This window comes from Sus scrofa, chromosome 6 (genome assembly GCF_054392235.1).
Source record: "Sus scrofa isolate SSC_HxYL_T2T_F1_AM1 chromosome 6, Sscrofa_HxYL_maternal_Yorkshire_Landrace_v2.0, whole genome shotgun sequence".
NCBI classification, from domain to species: domain Eukaryota; kingdom Metazoa; phylum Chordata; class Mammalia; order Artiodactyla; family Suidae; genus Sus; species Sus scrofa.
This window is the reverse complement of record NC_139388.1, coordinates 157083318-157110316: the sequence shown is the minus strand read 5'-3', so window position 1 is coordinate 157110316 and position 26999 is coordinate 157083318. Positions and strand designations below refer to the sequence as shown.

The 26999-nt window shown below is 34.3% G+C and overlaps 1 protein-coding gene across 2 annotated transcripts in view; it reads left to right on the top strand.

The window, feature by feature from the left end:
* HOOK1 (hook microtubule tethering protein 1) overlaps nucleotides 1–26999 on the top strand; it is a 74455-nt gene that overhangs the window by 19097 nt on the left and 28359 nt on the right. Inside the window, exons 4-12 of one of the 2 annotated variants that reach the window (XR_014808143.1) lie at nucleotides 760–810; nucleotides 2003–2135; nucleotides 7744–7811; nucleotides 9125–9187; nucleotides 10345–10428; nucleotides 16501–16667; nucleotides 23152–23292; nucleotides 24931–25132; nucleotides 25907–26326. Coding sequence is in view for 1 of the 2 variants with exons in the window: in XM_084964914.1 (XP_084821040.1) it covers nucleotides 760–810; nucleotides 2003–2135; nucleotides 7744–7811; nucleotides 9125–9187; nucleotides 10345–10428; nucleotides 16501–16667; nucleotides 23152–23292; nucleotides 24931–25132; nucleotides 25907–26017 (1020 nt within the window). In the remaining variant the exon portion in view is untranslated. The remainder of the gene's footprint in view (nucleotides 1–759; nucleotides 811–2002; nucleotides 2136–7743; nucleotides 7812–9124; nucleotides 9188–10344; nucleotides 10429–16500; nucleotides 16668–23151; nucleotides 23293–24930; nucleotides 25133–25906; nucleotides 26327–26999) is intronic. The other variant, XM_084964914.1, reaches the window with a different exon arrangement.

The following is a 26999-nucleotide window of genomic DNA, read 5'->3' as shown; positions in this document are numbered from 1 at the left end:
TCAGTTTATAACTCCTTGGATTGTTGGTTTTTTTTTGGAATTATTTTTGTTTAATTTCATCGAGTTTCATCCATGTACATGCAAATTAGTATTCAGCCAAAGTGTCAATGGAACTACTATGCAGATTTCTGGAGCTCTTTTTCTCCATAGCTTTCAGCTCTTCATTTATCCATCATGCAAATTCCAACTACCTTGACTTTACTGAACTCTGGTGCCTATCTTCTCAACTCCAGAGAACACAGCTTTGTTTAGTTTTCACCTCCCTATGCCATGGTACGAAAATTGTCTCTAGAGGAAATCTTAGAGTAGTGTAGAGTGCATGCTTTTAGTTTTCCTTCTCTCAGAAACTAGTGTTTTATTGTCTTTGTGCTAAAGCTTGAAAACAACGTCCCTTATATTTTGTCCTGTTTTCTAGTTATTTGTGGCACAGAGTAAGTCTCAACCCATATACTCAACTCATGACTGAAGGTGAACGTGCTTGTAGCTAAATCTTTTAAGTTGTTACTTGAATTTGTTGTGGCTCACTTTAAATAGAATTATTCTGGCTAAACTGTGTAAGCATGAAGACATTTTAATCAGACTCTGAATGAAGCCTTGACAGTTAAAAATTATGTGTTTGTATTAGTAGAACTCTAATATATGATGTTGTTGCTGTCGTTTTTATCAGGGGAAGTCGTTACTGTCTTCCACCTTGACATACATTTCTTTTTCTCTCATTAATATTAAATGATTTACTTAATTATTTCTTTCCTCCATTAGGCTAGTAATTTAAAGAAGGTGCTTCAAGGAATTATGAGTTATTATAATGAGGTATGAAAATCATATGACTTTCTTTAAATATGAAATACTTCATGATAATTATATCAACACTAAAAATGACTTGACTTTTCATTTATAACATTTTAGTAGAATGTAATTCCTAGTTGGAATATATTATTTTTTCCATTTTTAGAACACTCACATTTTGTGAACATAAAAGGGCTAAAACTTAATGCATTGATTTGTAAATAATGTTTCTATATTGATATTCTTTAAATTGATTATTTTCTCAAATAAACTTTCATCTGTATATAATTTGATTTTATGCAGTGCTATAAATTAGACCTTTTAGTTAAATTGATTATTTAAAGCATTATTTTGATATTCCAGTGTAAACAACAGCAAAGATTCTATGAAATTATGGTTGTTGCAAGTGAATGGGGAAGAAAATGCAAAATAAAGTAGTATTAAAGTCACATTAGATAGTACATTATTCGAGTAGTTTTTATTTTCTTAGCATCATAACAAATTCTCTAGTAGGATTATTTGATATAAGAAAGTTTATTATTTAATGTGTGAAAGCTTTTGGTTTGATTTTTGCCATTAAAGAATTTTGTTTCTATTTTTTTAAGTTGTCGTACAATTGAACTTGTAGTTTTTTCCAAATAATTTTAGGACTAAAAATTTTTAATTCATTTATGCTTAAAACTCACTTCGAAGCTCTCTTTTTTTTTTTTTTTTTAAAGTCGAGAATACTTTTTAGTAACTTGAAAAAAAATCCTAAAAAAAATAGGGTTAGTAAAGATTAATCCATTAGATTTATTGTTCATTTGTCAAATCATAATGGCTTATTTTGTGGTTTTATGTTCACCAAACGTATATCAAAATATTATGGATATTCTCTGACTTAATGTAAATCTGCTTATTTTTATGGGAAAGACATAAGTTTTATTGTAATAGATCAGGTCAGGGCCTTCTTAAACAATTCCTCTCTCTGATATTGGGACCAAAGGATATTTGATATAAAACCGTTTTAGTTGCTTTTGGTTGGTTCTCAAATTTTGGGGGATTGCTTGAACTTTGCTAACTGTTTTTAGTCAATAATCGTGGATTTATAATTTGTTAATTTATCTGAGTCATTTCATGAACATATTTATAATTTATTTTCCTTGTAATAATTAGATGTAGTAAATCCTCTGTAGCCTACATAAATGAGTAATCTAATTTATTTTCAACACTACAGTTTTTGGGGCAACAGATTTCTGAAGAACTTATCCCTGATTTAAACCAGATAACTGAATGTTCAGATTCTGTGGAGCTTGGGAGGTTGCTCCAGCTTATTTTAGGTTGTGCTGTCAACTGTGAAAAGAAGCAAGGTAAGTGCATTTCAATCCTTTGAGGATGACTACTTTCTAGAAACAATCTACATTGCTGTAGGAAATGGCATAAAAAAGTACTATTACAAGTTGCCAGAAAACACCCTGAAATGCAAGCCAGATCTGAATTCAAGCACAGCTCTGTCATTAAAAAGGTACAAATCTTCAGTATCTTAATTGTACCTGGATTCTGAGATTCATATTCAGTGGCTAAATGAAATGATTTTAGTTTAATTAGCTTAATTTAATATATTCAGTGCTTAGTACTTAGTGGATATTCAATAAAAGTTGCACTTACTCATCTGATACATTGTTTATTTCACATGTAAGAAATAGAACTTGAGTTTGATTCAGATTTTTCATAAATGATTATGCAGCTGCTAAATTATAACCCAGGCTTCTTCAGATGAGATTCTTTGCTTTTGAGCAGAAAGCTTGTCCAGCATACCCTCTAAGCAGCCTGATGCTAGAAATGTAATTGGAGTGCTGTACTGGTATATCTAAACACGGTGATCCACAGCCTGCTGAGTACAAAAAGAACATTTTTGGTTGAATGTAAAGAATAAAATGATAAGCTAAGCAGACCAAGATCTACTTTCAGGGGCTTTCATCAGTGTAGGTGATAAAATTTTTGATAAATTTTTGGCTGATAATTTTTGAAGGATTCATCCAAACTTGATTTTAGGACGTCACCTTTATAGGAGAATATTGGATACTGAATTTTATAAAATACGCCAGAATCTTAGACAACACATTCAGTATTATCTAACTAATGAAAAGAGCATATCAGACAAGCTAAATGAAATAAAAATTAATTCAGGGAGGAGAAAATGAAATACATGAAACCAACTGCAGTTTATCAATAAAAAGCATTTGGGTATCAGAAAATTTTGATATTAGTCCACCTCTATTATTAACTGGCTGCTTTTTTCTAGGGCAAGTCAGTTCCTCTGCATAGAATTTTATTTCTCGTAGATAATGTTAAAGGTCTTTGTATTAATTAGGTTTTGGGTTTTTTTTAATGAAAGTAAGAAACATTTCTTGTGGAAAGTTGAAACATCTATAAATTTTTAAATGTAAATTGACAAATCATTTATAAATTAGCAATTTTCTATTATTGCAGTCCTTTTTATTTTTCTATTTAATACTTTTCTCCTATTTCAGTAACTAGTTATTTATAACATCTTTTTGCTTAACTCTAGCATTTTTGTTAGTTTTAATCGTCATCTGCAAAGAACCAACTTTGGGCTTTGATTCAGTTTTGTTTGTATTATTTAATACCTATTCCTTTATCTCATGTCTTCTGTTGTTAATAAGTTCTTTCTATTCCAAGCTGTAATTGATATTTTAAGTTATAATTTTGTTGCAACCTAAAAGTCTTGATATAGTGTATAGTATTTTCATAATTTAGTTCTAAGCATTACTTGGCAGTTTTGACCTCATCTTATTAAAAAGAGCTAAATTGCTGGATATGTAAATAAAATTTTAACAAGCAGTAAATATAAAGAAAAAAGAATTTAATTTTTATTATTAAAAATGTCTGGATTATCTAATAGAATTTATTTTCTAAGGTACAAGTAAGCTGATAAATGGGAAAAAAAAACAGTAATTTAATTGAAATTTAGAAACAAAACACATCTACAATATAAACCAACTTCCACATCATTATACTTTTTGGTGAGAATTGTTTTTTTCAAAACTATTCAAAAGTACTGCAAAATAGTCTCAATAGTGAAAGGATGAACTAGTTTGGTTAATGGTACCCTGTTTATCTTGATGGGGAGAGAATTTTTAGGAAGTTTTCAGCAGACTTGAAACAAATACCCCATTATCCAAAAAATCCAGTTAAATTGACAGAACAGTGTAAACCAACTCTAATGGAAAAAAGAAAAATCATAAAAAAAAATCCAGTTAAAGGAAATCATTCTATTGCTTGTGCATCCTCTAGTTAGTTCTGCCCCCCTGCACATACCCCCATAGCATTTAGTGGTCAGGTGGATACCATAGTCTGTCAGAATCTCTGTCCAGTACTTAACTTCACAAATAGATTTAGAGAACTTGTAGAAGTTTTCCAGAAGAATCATTAAAATAATAAATACATTAAAAAATAATCAGTCCTTAAAATTTTTGGAAAATTGGTTTAGCTGAGAACATACAGTTGACATGAATTTAAATCTGTAAATACATGAAAAACACCTTCTCATGATTCTACTCTTTTGACTGGGAGAGAATCAACTTACTCTACTCCCACATTTGTGAGTGTAGGTGTGTGTGTTGCTGCGCTTAAGGTGAGACTTGGTGTATGTTAGGTAGGTATTTGCAGGAGGCTATATATATATATATATATATATTTCTTCATGGAAAACCTTCCTAAAATGAATTAAATAGCTGATAAAATTAAACTTTCTGGGCTTAGATGTTAAGAGTTCATTGAGCATAGGCATACCTCATTTTGTTGAGCTTTGCTTTATTGTGTTTCTCATAAATTGAAGGTTCGAGGAAACCTTGGGTCCAGTAAGTCTATTGCACTGTTTCTCTAACAGTATTTGCTTTCTTCATGTCTCTGAAGAATTCATGTCTCTGAAGAATTACCATATTTTGGTAATTCTCACGATATTTCACACTTTTTCATAATTATTATATTTGTTAAGGTAACCTGTGATCAGTGATTTTTGATTTATTTATTTTTTTTGTCTTTTTGTCCTTTTAGGGCCGCACCTGCGGCATATGGAGGTTCCCAGGCTAGGGGTCTAATCGGAGCTGTAGCTTCTACGCCAGAGCCACGGCAATACGGGATCCGAGCCATGTCTGTGACATACACCACAGCTCACAGCAATGCCGGATCCTTAACCCACTGATCGAGGCCATGGATTGAACCCTCAACCTCATAGTTCCTAATCGGATTCGTTAACCCCTGAGCCATGACGGGAACTCCCATGATTTTTGATTTTTGATGTTACTTTTGTAGTTGTTTTGTGGTACTATAAACTGCACCCATATTAACATGGCAAACCTAAGCCATAAATGTGTTCTGACTGTTCCGCCAACCGGCTGTTCCCTCTTCTCTTTCCCTTCCCCTGCCTCCCTATCTCTGATACACAGCAATACTGAAATTAGGCCTCTTCAAGGGAAAGGAGAAGTCACATATCTCTCACTTTAGATCAAAAGCTAGAAATGATCAAGCTTAGTGAGGAAGTCATATCAAAAGTCAAGATAGGCCATAATCTAGGCCTCTTCTACCAAACAGCCAAATTGTGAGTGGGAAGGAAACTTCTTAAAGGAAATGAAAAGCGCTACTCCAGTGACCACACCATGATATGAAAGCAGTGACACAGAGAAGGTTTTAGTGGTCTGGATAGAAGATCAAACCAGCTGCTTAAGCCAAAGCTGAATCCAGACCCAAGGCTCTAACTCATCAGTTCTGTGAAGGCTGAGAGCATTGAGGATACCACAGAAGAAAGGTTTGAAACTAACCTTTCTCGGTTGTTCATAAGGTTTAAGATAAGAAACTGTACCTCCATTACATAAAAGTGCAAGGTGAAGCAACAAGTGCTGATGTTGAAGCTACAGCAAGTTATCCAGAAGATGTAGCTCAGACCATTAATGATGGTGACTATACTAAACAACAGATTTTCAGTATAGATAAAACGACCTTTTATTGGCAGAAGATGCCATCTAGGACTTCCATAGCTAGAAGGAAGTCAGTGCCTGGCTCTGAAGAACAGGCTGACTCATGCTAGTGGAGAAGATGACTTGAAGTCGAAGCCGGTGCTCATCTACAGCTCTGGAAATCCTAGGACCTTAAGAATTATGCTAAATCTACTCTGCCTGTGCTGTAAATGGAACAACAAAGGCTGGCTGACAGCACATCTGTTTACAGTATGGTTTACTAATTTAAGCCAACTGTGGAGACATACTTCTCACAAAAAAAGATTTCAAACATTACTGCTCACTGGCAATGCACCTGGTCCCCCAAGAGCTCTGATAGAGAGGTTCGACAAAATTAATGTTTTCATACCTGCTAACAAAACGATCGATTTCACAACCCATCAATGAAGACATAGTTTTGATTTTCATGTCTTGATATTTAAGATATACATTTTATAAGACTCTATATAGCTGCCATAAATAGTGATTGCTCTGATGGATCTGGGCAAAGTACATTGAAAACCTTCTGGAAAGGATTCACCATTCTAGATGCCATTACAAAAAGAGATGATTCCTGGGATGAGGTCAAAATACCAACATTAATAAGAGTTTGGGCTGATTCCAGCTCTCATAGATGACTTTAAGGGGTTCAAAACTTGAGTGGAGAAAGTAACTGCAGATGGGGTAGAAATAACATGAGAACTAGAATTAGAAGTAGAGCTTAAAGATATGACTGAATTGTTACCATCTCATGAGAAAATGTTAACAAATGAATTGCTTCTTATAAATGAGCAAAGAAAGTGGTTTATTGAGATGGAATTCACTCCTGGTTAAGATGCTGTGAAAATTGTTGAAACAACAACAAAGAATTTAGAAATTACTGAAACTTAGAAGCAGCAGCAGGATTTGAGAGGATTGACTCCAGTTTTGAAAGACGTTTTACTGTGGGTAAAATGCTATCAGACAGCATTACATGCTGCAGAGAAATTGTATGTGGAAGAAAGAATCAATCGATGTGGCCGACTTCACTGTTGTCTTATTTTAAGGAATCACCACTGCCACCCAAGGCTTTCATCATCACCCTTTTCTGTCAGCAGTCATCAACACTAACACAAACAAAAAGATTACCATTCTCTCAAGTCTCAGATGATGTTTAACATTTCGTTAGCAGTGAAGTATTTTTAATTAAAGTATGTACATTGTTTTTTTTTTTTTTTAGACATAATGCTATTGCTATTTAGTAGACTACAGTATTGTGTACATACACTATTTTATATACTGGGAAACTAAAAAAATTCACGTGACTCCCATTATTGTGGAATTTGCTTTATTGGAGTGGTCTGAAACTGGACTTTTGCAGTATCTCTTTAGAATGCCTGTACATGTGAATTTATCCCATAGTATTGAATATTTAACAAGAGAGACAAAACTGTCATAATAGTTTTTAAGATTAATTGTAATTTCTTCTCTTTTTGTTCCTTATAAGAAAATTAGAGGTTTTCCTTTCTTTTTCTTTTTGGCTTTTCAGGGTCATACCAGCAGCATGTGGAAGTTCCTAGGCTAGGGGTTGAGTTGGATCTGCAGCTGCCAGCCTACACCACAGCCACAGCAACGCAGGATCAGAGCCACATCTGGGACCTACATGGCAATACCAGATCCTTAACCCACTGAGCGAGACCAGGGGTCGAACCTGCATCCTCATGGATGGATACTAGTTGGCTTTGTAACCCACTGAGCCACAACAGGAACTCCCAAGGTTTTCTTTAAAACATTTTAAAAATACTTATATGAATATTTTCAGTCCTGTGTATTTGCTTTCAATGGACATATTTCTTATGGAAAAATAATGTACTTGCATAAAGAATTATGTGTAGTAAATGAACTTTTATGTTAATTGAGTGGCTAAAATACTGTGGATAAAGAGTAGGTTTTTTCAGATCTGATTTTTTTTTAATCATAGAACATATTCAAAATATTATGACACTGGAAGAATCTGTTCAACATGTGGTCATGACTGCTATTCAAGAGGTAAGTTGTATCATGATCACATATGTATGAAAATCCAAAACCAAATTATGTAAAACTCTTCATATAAATTTTATGGATGTATATCTCACTACTGTATAAACTAGCTTTTTGCAGCATGTTTACTTATCTTTGGCTGTTGTGTAATCCTTTCTTTTTTTTCCCCCCAAAAATTTCTTGTAAGAATTTCAAACCTAATTTTAATACCTCTGCTTTTTAAAAGTTAAATTAGGAGTTCTCTTTTGGCACAGGCGGGTTAAGGATCTGGCATTGTCACTGCAGTGGCTCCGGTTGCTGCTGTGGCAAGGGTTTTTCCCCTGGCCAGAGAACTTCTACATGCCATGCATGTGCCAAAAACAAACACATAAAAAGTTAATGTTGTCAAGTTCCTTTAAATAACTTAAACTAAGTAGGATAAACAGCCTCTTTCCAGATAGGAATTTTTTATACTTTCTGTTTTTTCTTGCCAGTTAGGGCAGTCTTTTCTGAAATTTTTAAGTGTGTGTGTGTGTGTGTCATGTATTTTCAGAATGTTAGAATTGTGAGCAACTAGAGTGATGATTCAGTTTTAGAGTCAGGTAAGCTGGATTCAAGCCAGTCTAGTTAGCTAAGGTGAACCATAAAGATTCAGAATCCATTCAGTGCCTGTTCATTCTTAAAATCAGATCAAAAGGCTGGGATGAAGTGGAGTGAAGAGGTGGCCTGAAGGAAAGTTGAGTGGGGGGTTAATGAGGAAAACATAGTTTGGAAGAGGCGTGACTTAGAGGAAGATAGCATGCGGGACTTTAGAAGTGTGTATGCTCTGAGTTTGCATTGCTGATTTGAATTCAAAGCATCACTATGTATAAATAAATCTGCCTTTTGTATGCAAGAAGTTATTTTATAGAATTCTTTTTTTCATATGATTGTAATACCTACCTGTAAAATTTCTCAAATTAGGAACTTGGTCATATCACTTCCATCTTTAGCTGTATTTTAAAAGTGTTAATTTATGTTATAGGAGAATTATTTTTAATTATTTAATATGTTTAGTTTTATTTAGTAATTCATCTTTTAGAACTTGGATTATAATTTTTCAGTACACAAATATTTTAAATATATCTTCATATTTCAAGCACATGTTATGTTCTTACTAATATAATGCTTGAATGTTGTGTTATTTAGCTTAAACCTGTATAATTTTTTTATTTGAACAATATAAGGATTATCAAATAAGGCAAGGAAAAATTAAAGCATTTTACTCTCCTTTCAGGTAAACATATTTTTACTTCATAAACATCTATTAATTGTACTTAATTATATTATTTTAATTCTAGTTGATGAGTAAAGAAATTTTGAGCTCTCCTACAAATGATGCTGTTGGAGAATTGGAACAACAGGTGAGTATTTCAGTATGTGAGGAAAATGTTGAAAGCAGTGATAGAGTTCCTTTGTCAGTTACTGTCTTAAAGGCTTACTGGGAGAGTACATACAAGATTATTTTCTTCCATGAAATTTAGGTAGATGGTTCTATAAGAGCTCAACTGAATATTACTGTGGATTCCTGCATGAATGCAAGTAGTATTAATCTCCATAGATTTTTTATGATCATGTTTGAAGAGTTGAGTGTTATTGAACTTTCCCTTCTGCTAGTCTTAATGCATATGTGGTCCATCCTATATAGTTGCACAATTAAACAGTAGACAATTTTTAAAATTCTGCTAAATTCTAATTAATAAGGTAATATAATTTTTGTCACAGTTACTCTCCTCTAATATTGAAGAAATAGCTCAAAGACCTTGTACTTAAGGCTCCTTTCCCTGACTGTTTTCCACGATTGTTTCACATGGGGGAAAAGGTACTCTCCTCTGTGTAACCCAATCTGAGTTGTAAGGGAATGGGTAAGAGGAGAAGCAAATGCAGCAAATCCTTTTCCTGTTATGTATTTGAATAGCTGACTTTCCTTGAGTCATCAGCCATCTCAAGAAGTATTTCAACTTAAAATAATTTTTTTCTATAAAAATTTTAAATTTAAACATGCTGTGTTCTAGGAGTTCCCACTCTGGCACAGTGGGTTAAGGATCCAGCATTGTCTCTGAGGTGGCATGGGTTCGATCCTTGGCCTGGCACTGTGGGTTAAGGGCTACGGTATTGCTGCAGCTGTGGCATAGGTCGTAGCTGTGGATCAGATTCAATCCCTGGCCTGGATATGGCCATATGCCACAGATGCAGCCGAAAAAGAGAGAAAAAAAAAAAACCAACCAAAATGCCATGTTCTAAATTTTTTTCTGTGATAAAATTAAATAGTGCATCCTCTAAAACTTTTTTTATATATTTCATAAAGATTTATGTAAAATTTTATTTCTATAGGACTTTGGCCTTAAATGGTAATGAGACTCTGTTAATATTTATACAAAAACAACATATTAAGACTTACTTGTTAATAAATTTAAAAACCACTTCCAACATCAGTGTATATATGTATTGTGATAAATATATATTTTTCAATTTGTGTCAAAATGTGATGTATTAAGAATTGGAACATTTTCATTTTCAGCTTAAAAGGGCTCTAGAAGAACTACAGGAAGCACAAGCAGAAAAAGAAGAACTTAGGCAGCGATGTCAAGAATTAGATATGCAGGTACAGATCTGAGAATAATGTCCTCTTTAAATTTACAAGGGTTTTATTTTAGTTAATTAATTGGTAAAGTGTTTTGGAGGTTGGGTTTCATTTCATGGAGGGACCATCGAAAGGGTTCATTAGGATTTCCCATGATGGCTCAGTGGAAATGACTCTATCATCCATGAGGATGTGGGTTCAGTCCCAGGCCTTGCTCAGTGGCTTAAGGATCCAGCATTGCCCTGAGCTGTGGTGTAGGTTGCAGATGCGGCTCAGATCCTGCGTTGCTGTGGCTGTGGTGTAGGCCACTGGCTATAGCTCCAGTTCGACCCCTACCCCGGGAACCTCCATGTGCTGCAGGTGCAGCCCTAAAAAGACAAAAAAAGAGAGAAAAGATTCATTATAAGCTTGAATATTCAAATGTGAATCTTATAATTTTTATTTTAGAGTTGAAAATTGCTGGCTTAACTACTTTTTTGAGAGGATCATTCTAATCTTACAACCCTAACTGTTTAGATTATGGCTTAGTTTGTTGTTTTGTGAGGGGGGAAATAAAAGCATTTACTTCATAGGGTATGAATATTAAGTGGGGTCTTTTATGAAAATACATACTGCTTGACTCCCAATAAATGTGAGTGTTGTTTGTTTTGCTAACATGTACGTGGGTATGAACACGTGTATAATTCTTGCATTCATATGCACATATTTGTTAGCAAAATAACTTGGCATGGAAGACAATAGTTAATGGTTAAAGGTGTAGATTGTCAAGCCAGGCAACCTGTATTCAGAACCTAGTCCTGTTACTAGCTGGTTGTATATGCTCAAGCAGATTGCTTAATTTCTCTATATGTCATTTTTCTCTTTTGAGAAATTATTTGATAGTACTGTATATCTCCTAGAGTGATAATGAGGATTAAATGAATTAACATACATAAAGCCCTTAAAGCAGGGCCTGGCATTGAAGACTATGTATGTGTTCGCATATATTGTTATTGTTATATGAAAGTGCATATGTGAAAATTATGCAATAAGTCTTGAAAAATTATGGTTAAATGTACCATCATAACATGCAATAATAAATTGCATTTTTCATTTAAACTATGAGCTACGTAAATAGTTGACTCTCTGAAAAGTATGAGGACAAGATTGTGGTAACATTATCCTTGTTTGATGAGATAAATATCTAGAATGATAGGACTGGGTAATATTTCTAACCTTTAGGAGTTTGCAAATAAGGAGAAGAGAAATGACTTGGTTAGCAAGACTCAGATACTTAAGGGCAGTGACAGCACTAGAATCCAGATCTTCTGACATCATCTTTAAATATCAGTCCTCTATGTTTGAACAAAGCCAATGTGTATATTTGAACAAAGCTAGTGTCTCAGACAAATTAGGGGAACTTCTACTTGTTATCCTTTCTTCTTTCCAAACCATACCCGCCTCACATGTCATAAGACACATGCATAGCATCTGAGATGTTTTATTTTCAAGTAAGCTTATATCCATCCTCCAGGTTACTTCAGATAAAGAATGGAGAATTGAATCATTCAGATATTACCAATCTCACGTAGGATCTCTGTACAGTTTTCCAAGAAAATCTTACTTAGTAAATAACAGAATTTCATGTTAAAAGATTTCAGTGTTTCTAACATGAGTAAAAATGATTTTAGTTGAAAAGTGTAGACATCCCAAGTTATGGCATTTTTAATTTGGTGTTGAAATAGGGTCAACTCAACTACCTGCTACACACATGAAACGAATGATTACTGCATATAAACAGAACAAAAAGTTATTAATTTAACAGTATGGAATTCACACAGGTGTATGACACAAACCCCAATTTTATAAGGAAAATTATATTTGAAAATTGTTTACTTTTAATCGTATGTCACCTGAATGTGATTGTAAAATTTGAGGGGAATTCTTTTTTAATATCTAACCAAATAAACCAAAAAAGAAAAATAAGCTGCAGAGAAATTTACCAAGGGCAGATAATTAAGTAAAAGAGCATAACCTAATGAAGTTAAATTGAAAGTAGGCAATCAAGGAAAGAAGCAGGCATATGGTGTTGACAGAAGTGCTGCACAACAGGAACCTGCTCTTCTGCCTTTGTCCCCTAGCCCATGCCTGGGAATGAGGAAAAATCTCGAGACTTCTCACTGCAGTCTACCCAGTCAGAAAGAAATCACCCTTTGAGTCCTTCATTTTCTTTGGACTGGGGAAGAGTGGAAATGATGGCCAAGAAGAAATTAAGAGGCTGACTCCTTCTGATAGAAAAATGTGATAGGGCCACACACTGAATTGGGGAAAACAGTCTGATGCCCAAAGGAATTACTCCATAGGAATGGGATACGCTTCTCACCACGCTGGTATATAAGATACTTCAACCTCAGAAGTGAGAGCCTAGTCCAGGTGTTGTAAACAGATGGCTTATTGGCTCAGCTGCCTCCGCATTCCCCCCTACCCCAACCATTCACAAGGCTGTATAGAATGGTGTAGAGAGAAAACAAGTTCCAACTTAACTCAGAGGGGAAAATACACTGAGCCATAGCATATAGCAGAGAGGATGTCCGAGAAGTCCTCAACACTGTGCTGGAACAAGCAGGGTATCTTGACTGCCAGCACAGCATGAACTAAATGAAAAGAACAGAAGCATGACATCTGTGCCAACTAACTATAGACTAAAACCAAAAATCGGTAAGAGCAAATATGAGAAAATCACCAAGCTTAGAACATAACTTTTGCTTCATGTAGTATAACAATTTTATAAGAGTACATCAATAAAATAGACTAAGTGGTAGGACAACAAAGTGAGATTTAAAAGGGCATTGCAGCTATATAGAAACAAAAATCAGTAGGTAATGTTTAACACCAAGCCTTATAACCTAGTTAAGCTATTGAACTTCAAGAATAAACAACTCAGTTATTCAGGTAGAAAAGATAAATCACCCAAAAAGATAAGAAAATTAGGCCCCCCTACAGCTTGCCTGCCAGAATGTAGAGGCCCAATATCCACAAAATGCTGAGTCAGAGAAACAGCATAAAGCGAAGAGCTCAGATACAAACTTAGGAGCTCTTCTTGGAAAAAACTACTTGTTGATACAATCCAGTTAACAGACATGTGTTAATCAAAGTCAATAATGCAAGAATGGGGAGATTCATGTAGTGAAAGATCTAGTGGTGAAACTTGATCCATTTAAATAGAGTTCTGTGTCAGTTCTCTGCAGGTCATGGTTATAGACACTGGACCACTGAAATTCCAACACAGTCAGGAGTAAGGCCTGATTATGTGTACTTTCAAAAACAGTCCACATAAGTATTCATTGTAAAGTTTTGAGAAGCTCTGGTGTAGTCTTAGAGTTCTGGTCAAGTTAGGGCGGGTTTATCAACAGCTCTTTACTCTGCCTTTTCCAGTCAGTATTCCTATCTCCTGGTAGCACTCCTTCACTTATTACTATAGTAGCAGAGGCTGGTTTGCTTATAGTTTGTTAGAGAAAAGCATACTCCCACCCATCATTGTAGAACAGATATATATGTGTGTGTGTGTATAGAGAGAGAGAGAAGCAGTGATTTTCAGACTTTGAAGTGTCTACAAAGTGTGTAGGACTGGGCACAGTATGATAAAGGAGACTCCAGCTATCAAAGTTTATATTTTAATTTCCAAAATAAGCAGATATGATAGAAATATTAGGTTAAATCTGAGTGATATGAGAAAATGAGTAGTAGTATTTTTGAGCTTTTTTTGTTGTTAGCTTTTTGACCGTCCTGTCTCTTTTAAGTAGCTCAGAGAGAGAGAGAAGAGAGAAAGAGAGAGGGACAGAGGTAGATGCAGTGAACCTAAACAAAATATCACCATGAGATCTTGTGAAAAGAGATGTCTTGAACCACTGCTGGACATTCTCAGTCACCCATCAGGCATGGGTCCATGTTTAATACCCCTCTCTTTCACATCTGTGATAAAGGTGGCTCTGGAACCACAATGTGAAGTATATAGATAGGAAGAAGGTTGGTTACCCACTAGGTATTGAAAACTAAATTTGCCCTTCTTGCTCCTCTTCCTTCTTTAGGGGATTTTTTTTTCCCTCTTCTTTTTTGGCCCCTCTATAACATATGGAGTTCCTGGGCCAGGGATCAAGGGAACAGATCCTATCTGAGCCAAGCCACAGTTGCAGCAATGCTGGATTGCAGCACTCCAGAGATGGCACTGTTCCCATTGCACCACAGCAGAAACTCCTCCACCAGTCTTTTTAGGACTGCCCCTACATTCAAGCTGGAATGAGATTTTTTTCTTTGTGCACCCCTCTCTACCCCTCTATATACTTCCATCAAAGCACTTCATTTTCTGTCCTGTAATTGTTTACATTTCTACCATAGAGATCTTAAAAGGATACAACCTCTCATTCTTTTTGTATCCCCATCACTAAAGATTATACGTGGCAGGTAATAGCCACTAAACTGCTTAATGACAAGGTTGGATGCATGCATTGAATTTAAGAGAGATTGTTTCCTCCTGTGGTTTCTTTGGGAAAAGCTTACCAGCCTTCGTTTGTGTTTCTTATTTGGAGGGTTGGAGGACAGTGTGTGTAACTTAACCTATGCTGTGTTTAAGACTATCGCTTGATTTTAATGTCCTGTTATTAGCTCAGTGTGTCAATATATAGTCTCATTCACAAAACTGGACTGAATTGATTATACCTGTGTAAAGTGTAAATAGCAAACTTGTGCAATAATACGTCATAAGTCATGACAGGTCAACCCTTTTTCAAACTAGTTTTAATAAAATTGCATGTAAACATCTCTTATAAAAGGTCATAGCCTTAGCTGTAAATTTTTAAAGATATTTTCAAATAACAAAGAGATAGAACTGAAGGAGCAAATCATGCTCGTTAAATAAATATATAAGTAAAATTGAAAATGTATTAAGTGTTTTCTGAAGCAGACTGGCCTAGCCTACTTGTTCCTGCAAACACTGTTTTATTAGAAGCATCCATTTTCAAACTAGCAATGTGCAAATTACTAACATATATGTTTGTGTATATATAAATATATACTTATCAACTTATTTGCATATAAATATATATCTATCAACTTATTTGCATATAAATATATATTTATCAACTTATTTGCATATAAATATATATATTTATCAACTTATTTGTATATAAATATATATATTTATCAATAAGATCCCTAAGGAAAAATAGAAAACCAAAAAATTGTGTCAATCTGGCTTTAGTTATATTTAGAAAAATAAAACTGGACTTGCTTGCTTTCTTTTCTTTCTTTTTTTTTTTTCTTTTTTGGCCATACCTGCGGCATATGGAGGTTTCCAGGCTAGGAACGTGAAGCCCATCTTCATCCTTGACCTACACTGCAGCTGTGGCAAGACCAGATCCTTAACTCACTGTGCTGAGCTGGGAATCCAACCTACCCTTAACCCCCTGTGCCACAGCAGGAACTCAAGACTGAATATGTTTTCTAAGAAAAAAAAAAGTATCAAGTGCTGATGTTGATGTGATTCTAAAGTTAAATGTTTATATCCATTTTAAGTTATAAGCAAACAATTTGAATGTGCAGATGGATTCAGTTCAGCTTTTTGTTATTGATTCATGAACCAAATACTGCGCTTATCCCCTGAAGACATGATGTGTAGCTGAAATTTTCTACTATGGACCTAAAATGGTAGCTTTGTGTATATGGGTGTATTTTGGCCTAATAGATAGCAGCATCTTAAAAATAAATTTATACCTAAAAAGGAAACAAATTAATATTTGAAATTCATTAGTGCATCAAGTCTTAGAGACTTAGAAAACATTTTCTTCTTAGAACTAAAGCAAGCATAACATTTGTAAAATATTCTCCTCATATGTATTACGCTATTTTCTCAGTATTAATAAAATTAATTTGATTTCTTCTGACTCAAACCTCCTAGACCCAGAATTCCAGAGTTAGAAGGATCCTTAGAAATTATGTAGTCTAACTGACCAAGCTATTTAATGATTTAGTCAGAATTAGAATCTAGAACTCCAGTGTAATCTTTTTTTTTTTTTTTTTTTTGCTATCAATGCTTATGTTTTTGTATTTGTTTTTTAGGTGACAGCACTTCAAGATGAAAAGAATTCACTAGTTTCTGAGAATGAGATGATGAATGAAAAACTTGACCAGTTGGATGGATCTTTTGATGATCCAAATACAGTGGTTGCAAAAAAGTATTTTCATGCACAGTTACAACTAGAACAATTACAAGAAGAAAACTTCAGGTAGCATTTGTAGTAAAAATCATTCTATACAGTTTTACTAAACTAGTAGCTAAAAAATCGTAATATCAACAGCTAATTATTAAGCATTATAAAGCATGTTTAGAAAACTAAACTATTGAGAATACTGAGCAGAATAAGTGGTTTCTGCCCTCATATGGCTTATTTGCAGTCCAGTTAGGCAAGCGGGATACCTATGTGAAAAAAAAAAAAACCAAAAAGCAAAAAACACCTCAAAATAATGTTTGATAAGGGCCAAATGAAGTCCATAGGCAAGTCCAAGAGGAGTTTAAAGGAGTGATTTCTGAAGCTTGGGGGAAGGGGGAGTTTCTTACATAGAAGAGGGAACTTGATAATAAATGGGAAAAATGTAAATCTTAAGCTAAAGAGATGCTTTTCATATCACCTTTTGTATTTTTTCTTTAAAAAAAAGGTGTATATCTAGTCATTAGTAAACATTGATTGTCTCTTGTGTGCTTATCACTGAGCCTTGCACTATAAGGCCTGAGAGTAGGCCCTCCAATTGTACTGTATCTGTTTTGTTTGTTGTTACTTTATTTTGATATGATTTCAGACTACATAGAACAAGGAACTCCTTTATACCTTTCATTCAGATTTGACAGTTGTTTTGCAGTTCTCTTTATTTGCTTTAGCAGCCTTTCTACATATATATATAGTTTTGAGAGTAAATGGACACATGCTCCTTTACCCCTAAATACTTAAGTATGTATTTCCTAAGAACAAAAATATTCTCTTATAAACCACGGTATAATGGTCAAAATTAGCGAATTTGTCGTTGATACACTATCATTAGTTAATCCACAGATATTATTCAGATTCCATCAGTTATCTCAGTATCCTTTATTTTTTGTTTGTTTGTTTATATTTTTTTGCTTTTTTAGGGCCTCACTTGAAGCAGATGGAAGTTCGCAGGCCAGGGGTAGAATCAAAGCTGTAGCTGCCAGCCTATGCCACAGCCACAGTAACATGGGATCCAAGCCATGTCTTTGACCTACACCAGAGCTCACAGTGTTGCTAGATCCTTAACCCACTGAGCAGGGCCAGGGATTGAATCCATATCTTCATGGCTACTAGTCGGGTTTGTTACCTGCTGAGCCACAGTGGGAACTCTCTTAGTGTCCTTTGTAGCTATTTTTTTTTCTTTGTTCAGAGCCTAATCCAGGATCATGTATTGCATTTAGTAATGGATTCTTATTCAGTGGTCTGTAATTCCATCATCATTTATTTTGATGCTTAAGTCATCCCAGATTTGACCACTGAGAAGCCTTCCGTTGGCCCTGTGCTGTGCTCTTTGAGTATGTTACTGTCCTTCTTTGAGTATTTTCTTAGCTTCTGGCACAACAAGGTGTTCTAAGCTCTTCTCTTTCTAGAATGACAGAATGTTCTAGAACTCTGGGATCAGCCAGTTCTCCAAGAAGCCCTGATCGTTTTAGTGGAGAATGTTATTTAGATACAAAGACCTATGCTCTGGGTAAAATTTTCTATCATTGCTTCTGGGCCATCTTGGGGTACAGAGCAAGGAAACAAGCTTATACAGGTTCATATTCATCCATGTTCACACACACGTGCATATGCACATATCTGCATTTGTTTTCACACTTAGAGTTGTGAAGAATTAGTTCGTATTATCATCTTCCATTTCATTCTGATTTTCTCTATTTCCATATTGTAACTACCTTCTCCAACAGTGAGAAACCTGGCCATTTTCCTCAATATATTAACTCATTTATTCAATCCCAAAACACATAGGAAGTAAGAATTGCCACCCACACCTCTATAAAAAGCAAACTAATACTATTCTTCAGTATGTTGTTTTTTTTTCAAAATGACATTTACATATTGTGAAATGAATAAACTCTGAGTACAATTTTGCATGTTTTAACAAATGCATATACTTGTGTAACTCATACTTTTATCATTTGATAGATGCTTTCTGTCACTGCATAAAGTTCCCCCATGCCCTTTCCCAGTCAGTCTCTACCTCCCAGAGGCTAATTACACTGTTTTTTTTTTGTTTTGTTTTGTTTTGTTTCGTTTTGGTTTTTTTTGGTCTTTTTGTCTTTTCCAGGGCTGCACTTGTAGCATATGGAGGTTCCCAGTCTAGGGGTCTAATTGAATATGTAGGCACTAGCCACAGCCACAGCGACATGGGATCTGAGCCGCATCTGCGACTTACACCACAGCTCACAGCCATGCCGGATCCTTAACCCACTGAGCGAGGCCAGGGATCGAACCTGCAACCTCATGGTTCCTAGTCATATTTGTTAACCACTGAGCCATGACGGGAACTCCTAATTACACTTCTGATTATTTTTCACTATAGATATTTTCTCTGATCTAGAACTTCATATAAATAGAACTGCAGTGTGAACTTTTTGGTGACTTGTTTCTTTGGTTTCTTTTGCTCAGCATATTTGTGAGTTGTATCCATGTTGCTGAATGTACAAGTAGTTCATTCTTTTTTATTGCTGAGTAGTATCCATTATATGGAATATTATTTCACATTATGTAATATTTTGTTTATTCATTTTCCTTTAGATGGGCATTTGGGTTTCCAGATTTTGGCTAAAATAAATAAAGCTAGTATGAGCATTGTAATATAAGACTTTTTGTAAACATGTATTTTCATTCCTCATTGGCAGATAACATAAAGTGATATCCCTGAGTTATGCACTAGGTCTATATTTAATTTTAAAAGATGCTGGCAAACCATTTCCCAAAGTGGTCATATTGTTTTACATTCCCACTGGAAGTGTTTGCTGCTAGTTGCTCTAGTTACTCTGCCCTTATAATATAACTTGGCCTATAAGTCTTTTTAATTTTAGTTATCCCAGGGCATGTGTTATGGGTGTCAAATTGTGACTTTAATTTGCATTTTCCTGATAACTAATGATATGATAAGCCCCTTTTTGTGCTTATTGGCAATATATCTTAACTTTGTGAATTGGCTCTTAACACTGTTAGCCTGTTTTTAAATTGGGTTGTTTATTTTTTATTACTGAGTTGTAGATTAAAAAATATATTCTGGATACAGATCCTATGTTAGGTATACATGTAATATTTCACTCATTCTTTGGCTTGCCTTTTCATTTTTCAAATGGTGTCTTCAAAGTATTAAAGTTCTTAGATGAATCTGATTTATTGATTTTTTAAGGTTAATGCTTTTTGTGTACTGTCCCCAATGAAATCTTTGTCTACTGCCTTGTCATGAAAATACTTTCTAGTATTTTCTTCCAGAACCTGTACAGTTTCATCTTTTACATTTAGGCGTATGATCCACCTTGAATTGATTTTTTGAAAATCATGTGAGTTGTGGGTATCAGGCTTTACTTATATTTTCCATATGAATATCTAGTTGTTCCAGTATCATCAGTCAAAAAAAAATTCTTATTTTACTCCATCAGATTTCTTTGGCACCTTTGTGGAAAATTATATAATCATAAAATTTGGGTCATTTTCTGGATTCTTGGTTCTTTCTCATTGATCATTTTGGCTATCTTTGTACCTATGTGGCATGGTCTTCATTACTTTAGAGTAAGTTATTAAAATCAAGTAGTGTAAGTATTGCAACCATTTTCTTTCCTTTCCACATTTGCTTTTTCTCTTGTAATGTCTTTCGGGTTTTGTTATCAGAGTTCTGCTAGTCTCATATTCTAAGTCCTTTGCTTTTTTAGTCAGTTTCTGTATTTAAAAACAAAACTTGTGATTATGATTTGGATTGTATATGATTGATATCTTAACCATATTGAGAATTTCTGCCTACAGAAATAGTATCTCCGTCTATTTTAAATCTTTGATTTCTCTACAGTTTTGTGTTGTTTCCAGCAGTTTTATGTGCCTTCTGTTAATTTTATTCTCAAGTGTTTTGTACTTTTTTCCTGTTACAAATGCAGTTACAAAAATTATTCTGAAAAGTTGTTGCTAATATAGAGATATACAGTTGATTTTTGTATATTGAAACTTTTATCTTGTAACTTAAACTTGTATCTTGTATTTTGAAACTTTTATGTCTTGCAAAGTTTCTTAATTCACTTAGTGATTCTAGTAATTGTTTGTTTAGGTAGAAAGTCCTAAGGAATCTACATTCATCTATTAATAGAGCTTTACGTCTTCGTTTTATTATTTCTGCCTTGTATTTTTTTTTTTTCTTCTTGCTTTGAGCAGGAAAAAACACCTTGCTTTGTTCTGTGTCTTATGGAGAAAATGTTCAGTTAATAAGTACTATCAGATATGAAGCTAGCTCTGGAGTTCTTTAATTTGCTTTTTATCAGATTGAAGGATTTCCCCTTTATTTCTGCTTTGCTAAGAGTTTTTATCCGTAATTGGTGTTGATTTTTGTCAGGTGACTTTTCTGCATTTTGAAAAGATAGTGTGTTTTTCATTCTTCTAATATGATCAATTTTTATGTGTTAAGAAATCTTATGTTCCAGGGAAAAAACACTTTGGTCATATTTTATTATCCTGTATACATATGACTGCATTTGGTTTAATAATATGTTGAAAGAATTGTTGTGATTGTCTTCATAATAGATACTGGTCTGCAACTTTTTTCTCTTGTAATGTCTTTCAGGTTTTGTTACCAGAGTTCTGCTAGTCTCATAGAATAATTAGGAAATATTCTCTCCTCTATTTTTTGAAAGTTTATGTAAGAATAATACAATTTCTTCCTTTAATATTTGAAAGAATTTATTAATTAAAGCAGTTGGATCTGTGGTTTTCTCTGTGTAAGGGCTTTTAATGACAAATGTAATTTATTTAATTGTCATAGGACTTTTCAGATTTTCTGTTTCATCTTGCGTCAGTTTGCTGAATTGTTTTTTTTCAGAGTATGTTTATTTGCTTTAAGTTGTTGAATTTATTGATATAAAGTTGTTCATAATACTCTATTGTCCCTTTAATGACTGTAGGAGCTATGGTGGTATTTCCTTTTTCATTCCTGATATTAGTAGTTGGTGCTTTGTCTCATTGTTCTTGATCACTCTTGCTAAGGGTTCATCAATTTTATTAATCTTTTCAAACACCTATTATTAGCTTTCCATATTGTAAGTTTTAGATCTCTGTTCTTTATTTCCTTTTACTTACTTTGGATTTAATTTACTTTTCTTTTTCTAGCCTCTTAAAGTTAGATGCCTTTCTTTAAAATTGTAAATTTCCCCCTAAGCACTAGTTTAGCTCTGTCCCCAAAATTTGATTGACTGTTTCTGTTATTATTCAGTTTGAAATGCTGTCTAATATCTCTTGAGATTTCTTCTTTGACTCATGGATTATTTAGAAATGTATTAATTTCCAAATATTCAAGGCTTTTCTACGGACTTCTTATTGTGACTGATTTCTAATTTAATTTCCTTGTGGATAGAGAACATATTCTATGAGCTGTCAATCTTTTCATATTTATGATACTTTATTGCTTATCGTATTTTTTGTGGTGAGTGTTCCATATGTACTTGCAAAGAATGAGTGTTCTATAGTTTTTGACTAAAGTGTTTCATAAATATTAATTGTAGCAAGTTGTTAATAGTGTTATTCACATTTCTTCTGTATTTTTACCAACATTTATGTTTTGTTCTATAATTTATTGGGAAACTGGTATTGAAATTTTCAACAATAATTATGGATTTTTGCTTCATCTATTTTAAAACTTTATTTAGTTAATATACAGATTTATAATATGTCTTTCTGATGAATTCATACTTTTATAATTATGAAATATCTCTATCTTTGGTAATACTTTCCATCTTGAGTTTTTTTTTTTTTTTTAATGTTAATATAACCACCTCAGCTATCTTTGCTTACTCTTTGTAAGGTACTTTTTTCTCTTTTTACTTTTAATCACTATGTCTTTGTATTTTAAAATGTGTCTTCTATCTAGCATATATTTGAGTGTAACATATCCAATCTGATAGTCTCTGCCTTTTTAATTGGTATACTTAGGCCATTTGCCTCTTATGTAATTTTTGATAGGGTTGTATTCAGGTCTATCACTTTGCTACTTTTCATTTGTCATATCTATTCTTATTTTTCTTCCTTTTCAGCATTATTTTCAGTTGATCAAATAATTTTTAATATTTGATTTTAAGCACTGTATTGTCATTTTTGTTTTCATTGTTGCTCTAGGGTTTGAAGTATTTATTTTATCACAGTGTACTCAGAATTAATATTTTATCTCTTTACCTGCAATGTATATTTTTGGGTAACTTTATGTTTTCTCTTCATCTTTTGAATATAAAATTCCTTTTGAATTGGAGAACCAAGCTCAGTGTTTCAGAAGTGAAAATGAAAACTCAGAATATTTTCTTCTCAACTTTGTTTCAAAATCAAGAGCTGAGAAGTGTCTTTTTCCTTTAGTTTTTCTTTTGAATGTGGAGTTTAAAAAAAACAATTATAAGTGAGTTTGGCTAAGCTTGTTTGTCAGTGAGAAAACAAATGATGGAAATAACATTATAAATGCCTGTTTTCTTTATGCAAGGCTTGAAGCTGCAAAAGATGATTACCGTGTTCACTGTGAAGAACTTGAAAAGCAATTAATTGAATTTCAGCATAGGAATGATGAATTGACTAGCCTTGCTGAGGAAACAAGAGCCCTGAAAGATGAAATAGATGTTCTTAGGTATGGCTTGTCTAAATATAATTATGTCACTTCTGAGTTGTTACATAGCCATTTCAGTATTCCACTTTTTTATCAGGGATTTTTAGAGATATCCCTATATGTCAGGTATTGATCAGTTTTTATCCAGGCTTCTAGTCTTTATTACTTCTTTTATGCTTGTTAATAGTTTGTGCAATTTAAGGGTAATATTTGATTATTATTAGGACAGTTTCCCAGCCCCAAATGATACCTTTTTAAAAATTTGTAAGCTGAGTTACTTTTATATACATTTGGCTTGACCTTCTGTGCTTACTAGTGTATCTTGTGAAATATTCATGTAAAAATGAATTCTCACAATCCATATTTTGGCATTTGATAAAATATAGATGAATATAGATAAGAATCCTAACATTTATTTTGAAGTTATCCCAGGTTCTCTTGCTTTCTTTGACAATATAAAATTTATATTTAGCTTTTGCCTGTGGGATGTTACTCAAGCAAACAGTCTTTCCCACATGATTTTTATATTTTCTGTTAAATTTTCTTAGTCATTTTCTTGCACAGTTTTTAGTGTCTATTTAAAACATAATCTTGGTAACCATTAATTTGAACCTGCATGTGATATTGAAATGATTCAGCCTGTTTATTTTTGTTCTAGCCCAGTTGTCAGGTAAGCACAACTGTAAAGGGAAGTGCTTTGCCAAACAGCTTATAAGTTGAGTCACTTCCTGGGTATATCAAATACTTAGAACAAAATTAAATTAAATGTTATGCAAAAAGCATAATTAGCCCGTAGGCTATAGAGCAGCTCAGAATTGGTCAATGGTATTTACAAAACCATCCTTTTTAATATATTGTTCTGATATACAAAATAGTTTGATAATTCATTATGTCAGTTTTTTTTTTTATCTTTTTAGGGCTGCACCCACAGCATATGGAAGTTCCCAGGCTGTGGGTTGAATAGAAGCTGTAGCTGCCAGCTTTCACCACAGGCACAGCAGCGCCAGATCTGAGCCACATCTGCGACCTATGCCACAGCTTATGGCAACATTGGATCCTTAACCCACTGAGCAAGGCCAGGGATCAAACCTGCATCCTTATGGATGCTAGTCGGGTTTGTTGCCGCTGAGCCACGACAGGAACTCCTAAAGCATTTTTTTTTTTTTTTTTTTCCTTTTTAGGGCTGTACCTGCGCCATATGGAAGATCCTGGGCTAGGGGTTGAATTGGAGCTGCAGCTGCTGGCCTATGCCACAGCCACAGCCACAGCAACGCTGGTCTGAGCCTCATCTGCGACCTACACTGCAGCTTGCAGCAACTCTGGATCTTTAACCCACTGAGCAAGGCCGGGGAATCAAACTCACATCCTCACAGACACTATGTTGGGTCCTTAATGTGCTAAGCCACAACAGGAACTCCTGAAGCATTTTTATTTTGATGATTTTATATCAAAAAGGTTGAACTTTAGACTGTTTTAGGCCTGAGTGTGTTTCCAAAATTCTTGCAATGTTTATGATTTCTTTTCTCTGTTTCTTTCTCTCTCTCTCTTTTTAAAGCCAGTTGATAGGGTTTTTTTTGAAGACTTATTTTATAGCCAGAATAACATTGTTATGTGCATTTTCTAGTTTTTACATGGTAATGTTTAATCTTTAAATTATAGGGCTACCTCTGATAAAGCAAATAAACTGGAGTCAACAGTTGAGATATATCGTCAGAAGCTACAAGATCTGAATGACCTTCGCAAGCAGGTGAAAACTTTACAGGAAACAAACATGATGTATATGCATAATACAGTCAGCTTAGAAGAAGAATTGAAGAAGGCAAATGCAGCACGTACGCAATTAGAAACATACAAGAGACAGGTAAAAAAAATCTTAATTTTTTATCAATAAAATTGAAAGAGTTCATTATTCCATTTGATACCTTAAGAATGATGTAGAAGTGAATAAACATTGCCTGTAGTTAGCTGTGAATTTATTATGATACATTTCTTCTGTCAGTAAATTTTTTTTTTTTTTTTTGCCTTTTTCTAGGGCCGCTCTCGCGGCATATGGGGTTCCCAAGCTAGGGGTCCAATCGGAGCTGTAGCCACCGGCCTACGCCAGAGCCACAGCAACGCTGGATCCCCAACCCACTGAGCAAGGCCAGGGATCAAACCCTCAACCTCATGGTTCCCAGTCGGATTCGTTAACCACTGCACCACAATAGGAACTCCTCTGTCAGTAATTTTAATTCAAATGTGAATAGTTGAGTTTGAGTTATCTAGGTCCTTTACATTTTTATTAGCTTCTGAGCTATATTTTTTTGGACATTTTATTGTTTACTAGCATTTCGGGTAACCAGTGTCAAATGCCTAGAGAATGAAGTTATAACCTAAAATGTTCTGTTTTGCTATTTATCAAAACAACCTAGAGAAACAGAGTAGAAGGGTGATTTTTTTTTTTTCTTTTTTTGGCTAAATAATTATTTGGCATTTTAAAATTTATGTTGATTATTCTTATCTACATGCTGTTTCCAGAAATACTTAGACTGTAATCTTACTATAAATTTTATTTCCAATCAGTTTCTCATTTATTGAACTCTGAAAACCTATCTATATTTATATTCTTGTTATTTGTTTTTCTTTCTGACAAAAGGTTCAGGATCTTCATGTTAAACTTTCCTCTGAATCCAAAAGGGCAGACACATTAGCATTTGAAATGAAGCGACTTGAAGAAAAACATGAAGCTTTACTTAAGGAAAAAGAGGTAAATATAAATATAATTGATAGGTAATATGTCTGTTAAGAATACTGTCCTTGCTGTTTTGTTTTTTTTTGTTTGTTTGTTTGTTTGTTTGTTTTTGTCTTTTTTGCTATTTCTTTGGGCCGCTCCCTCGGCACATGGAGGTTCCCAGGCTAGGGGTCGAATCGGAGCTGTAGCCACTGGCCTATGCCAGAGCCACAGCAACGCTGGATCTGAGCCGCGTCTGTGACCCACACCACAGCTCACGGCAACACCGGATCGTTAACCCACTGAACAAGGGCAGGGACCGAACCCGCAACCTTATGGTTCCTAGTCGGATTCGTTAGCCACTGCGCCACGACGGGAACTCCTGTCCTTGCTGTTTTAAGAGTGGAAGTGATATAATCAGTTCTTCTTTTGTCATTCTCCAAATTGAAGTGGTTGATGTAAAAGAAAGTCATAAAAAATATCTTTATGCAGTTTTGTTTTCTTCACAAAGGAAGGTGAAATCACAGAGCCAAGGTCGTCTGTCTCAGAGCATGTTTTCCAGCTCTGTAGACTGTCAACTCCTTGAAAGCTAGGACAATAGATGCACTTTTTTAGACAGCTTTATTAAGATATAACCTACATACCATAAATTTCACCCGTTTAAAATGTATAGTTCAGTGGTGTTCAGTGTATTCAGAGTTGTGCAGGGATCATCACAATCAAATTTTAGAGTACTGTCATTACTGCAAAAAGAGACCCAGTGCCCATGAGCAGCTACTCTGCATTTGGCCCCTCTCCCCCCAGCCTTATCAACCGTTAGTATTGCTGTCTCTATTGATTTGCTTAGTCTGTACAGAATATGTTTTGTGACTAGATTTATTCATTTAGCCTAATGCTTTTAAGGTTTCCCTATTGTCGTATGTATCAGTACTTCGTTCATTTTTATTGTTGAACAGTACTCCATTGTATGGATATATACCACATTTTATTTGTCATTTTATGGACATTGGGTTGTTTC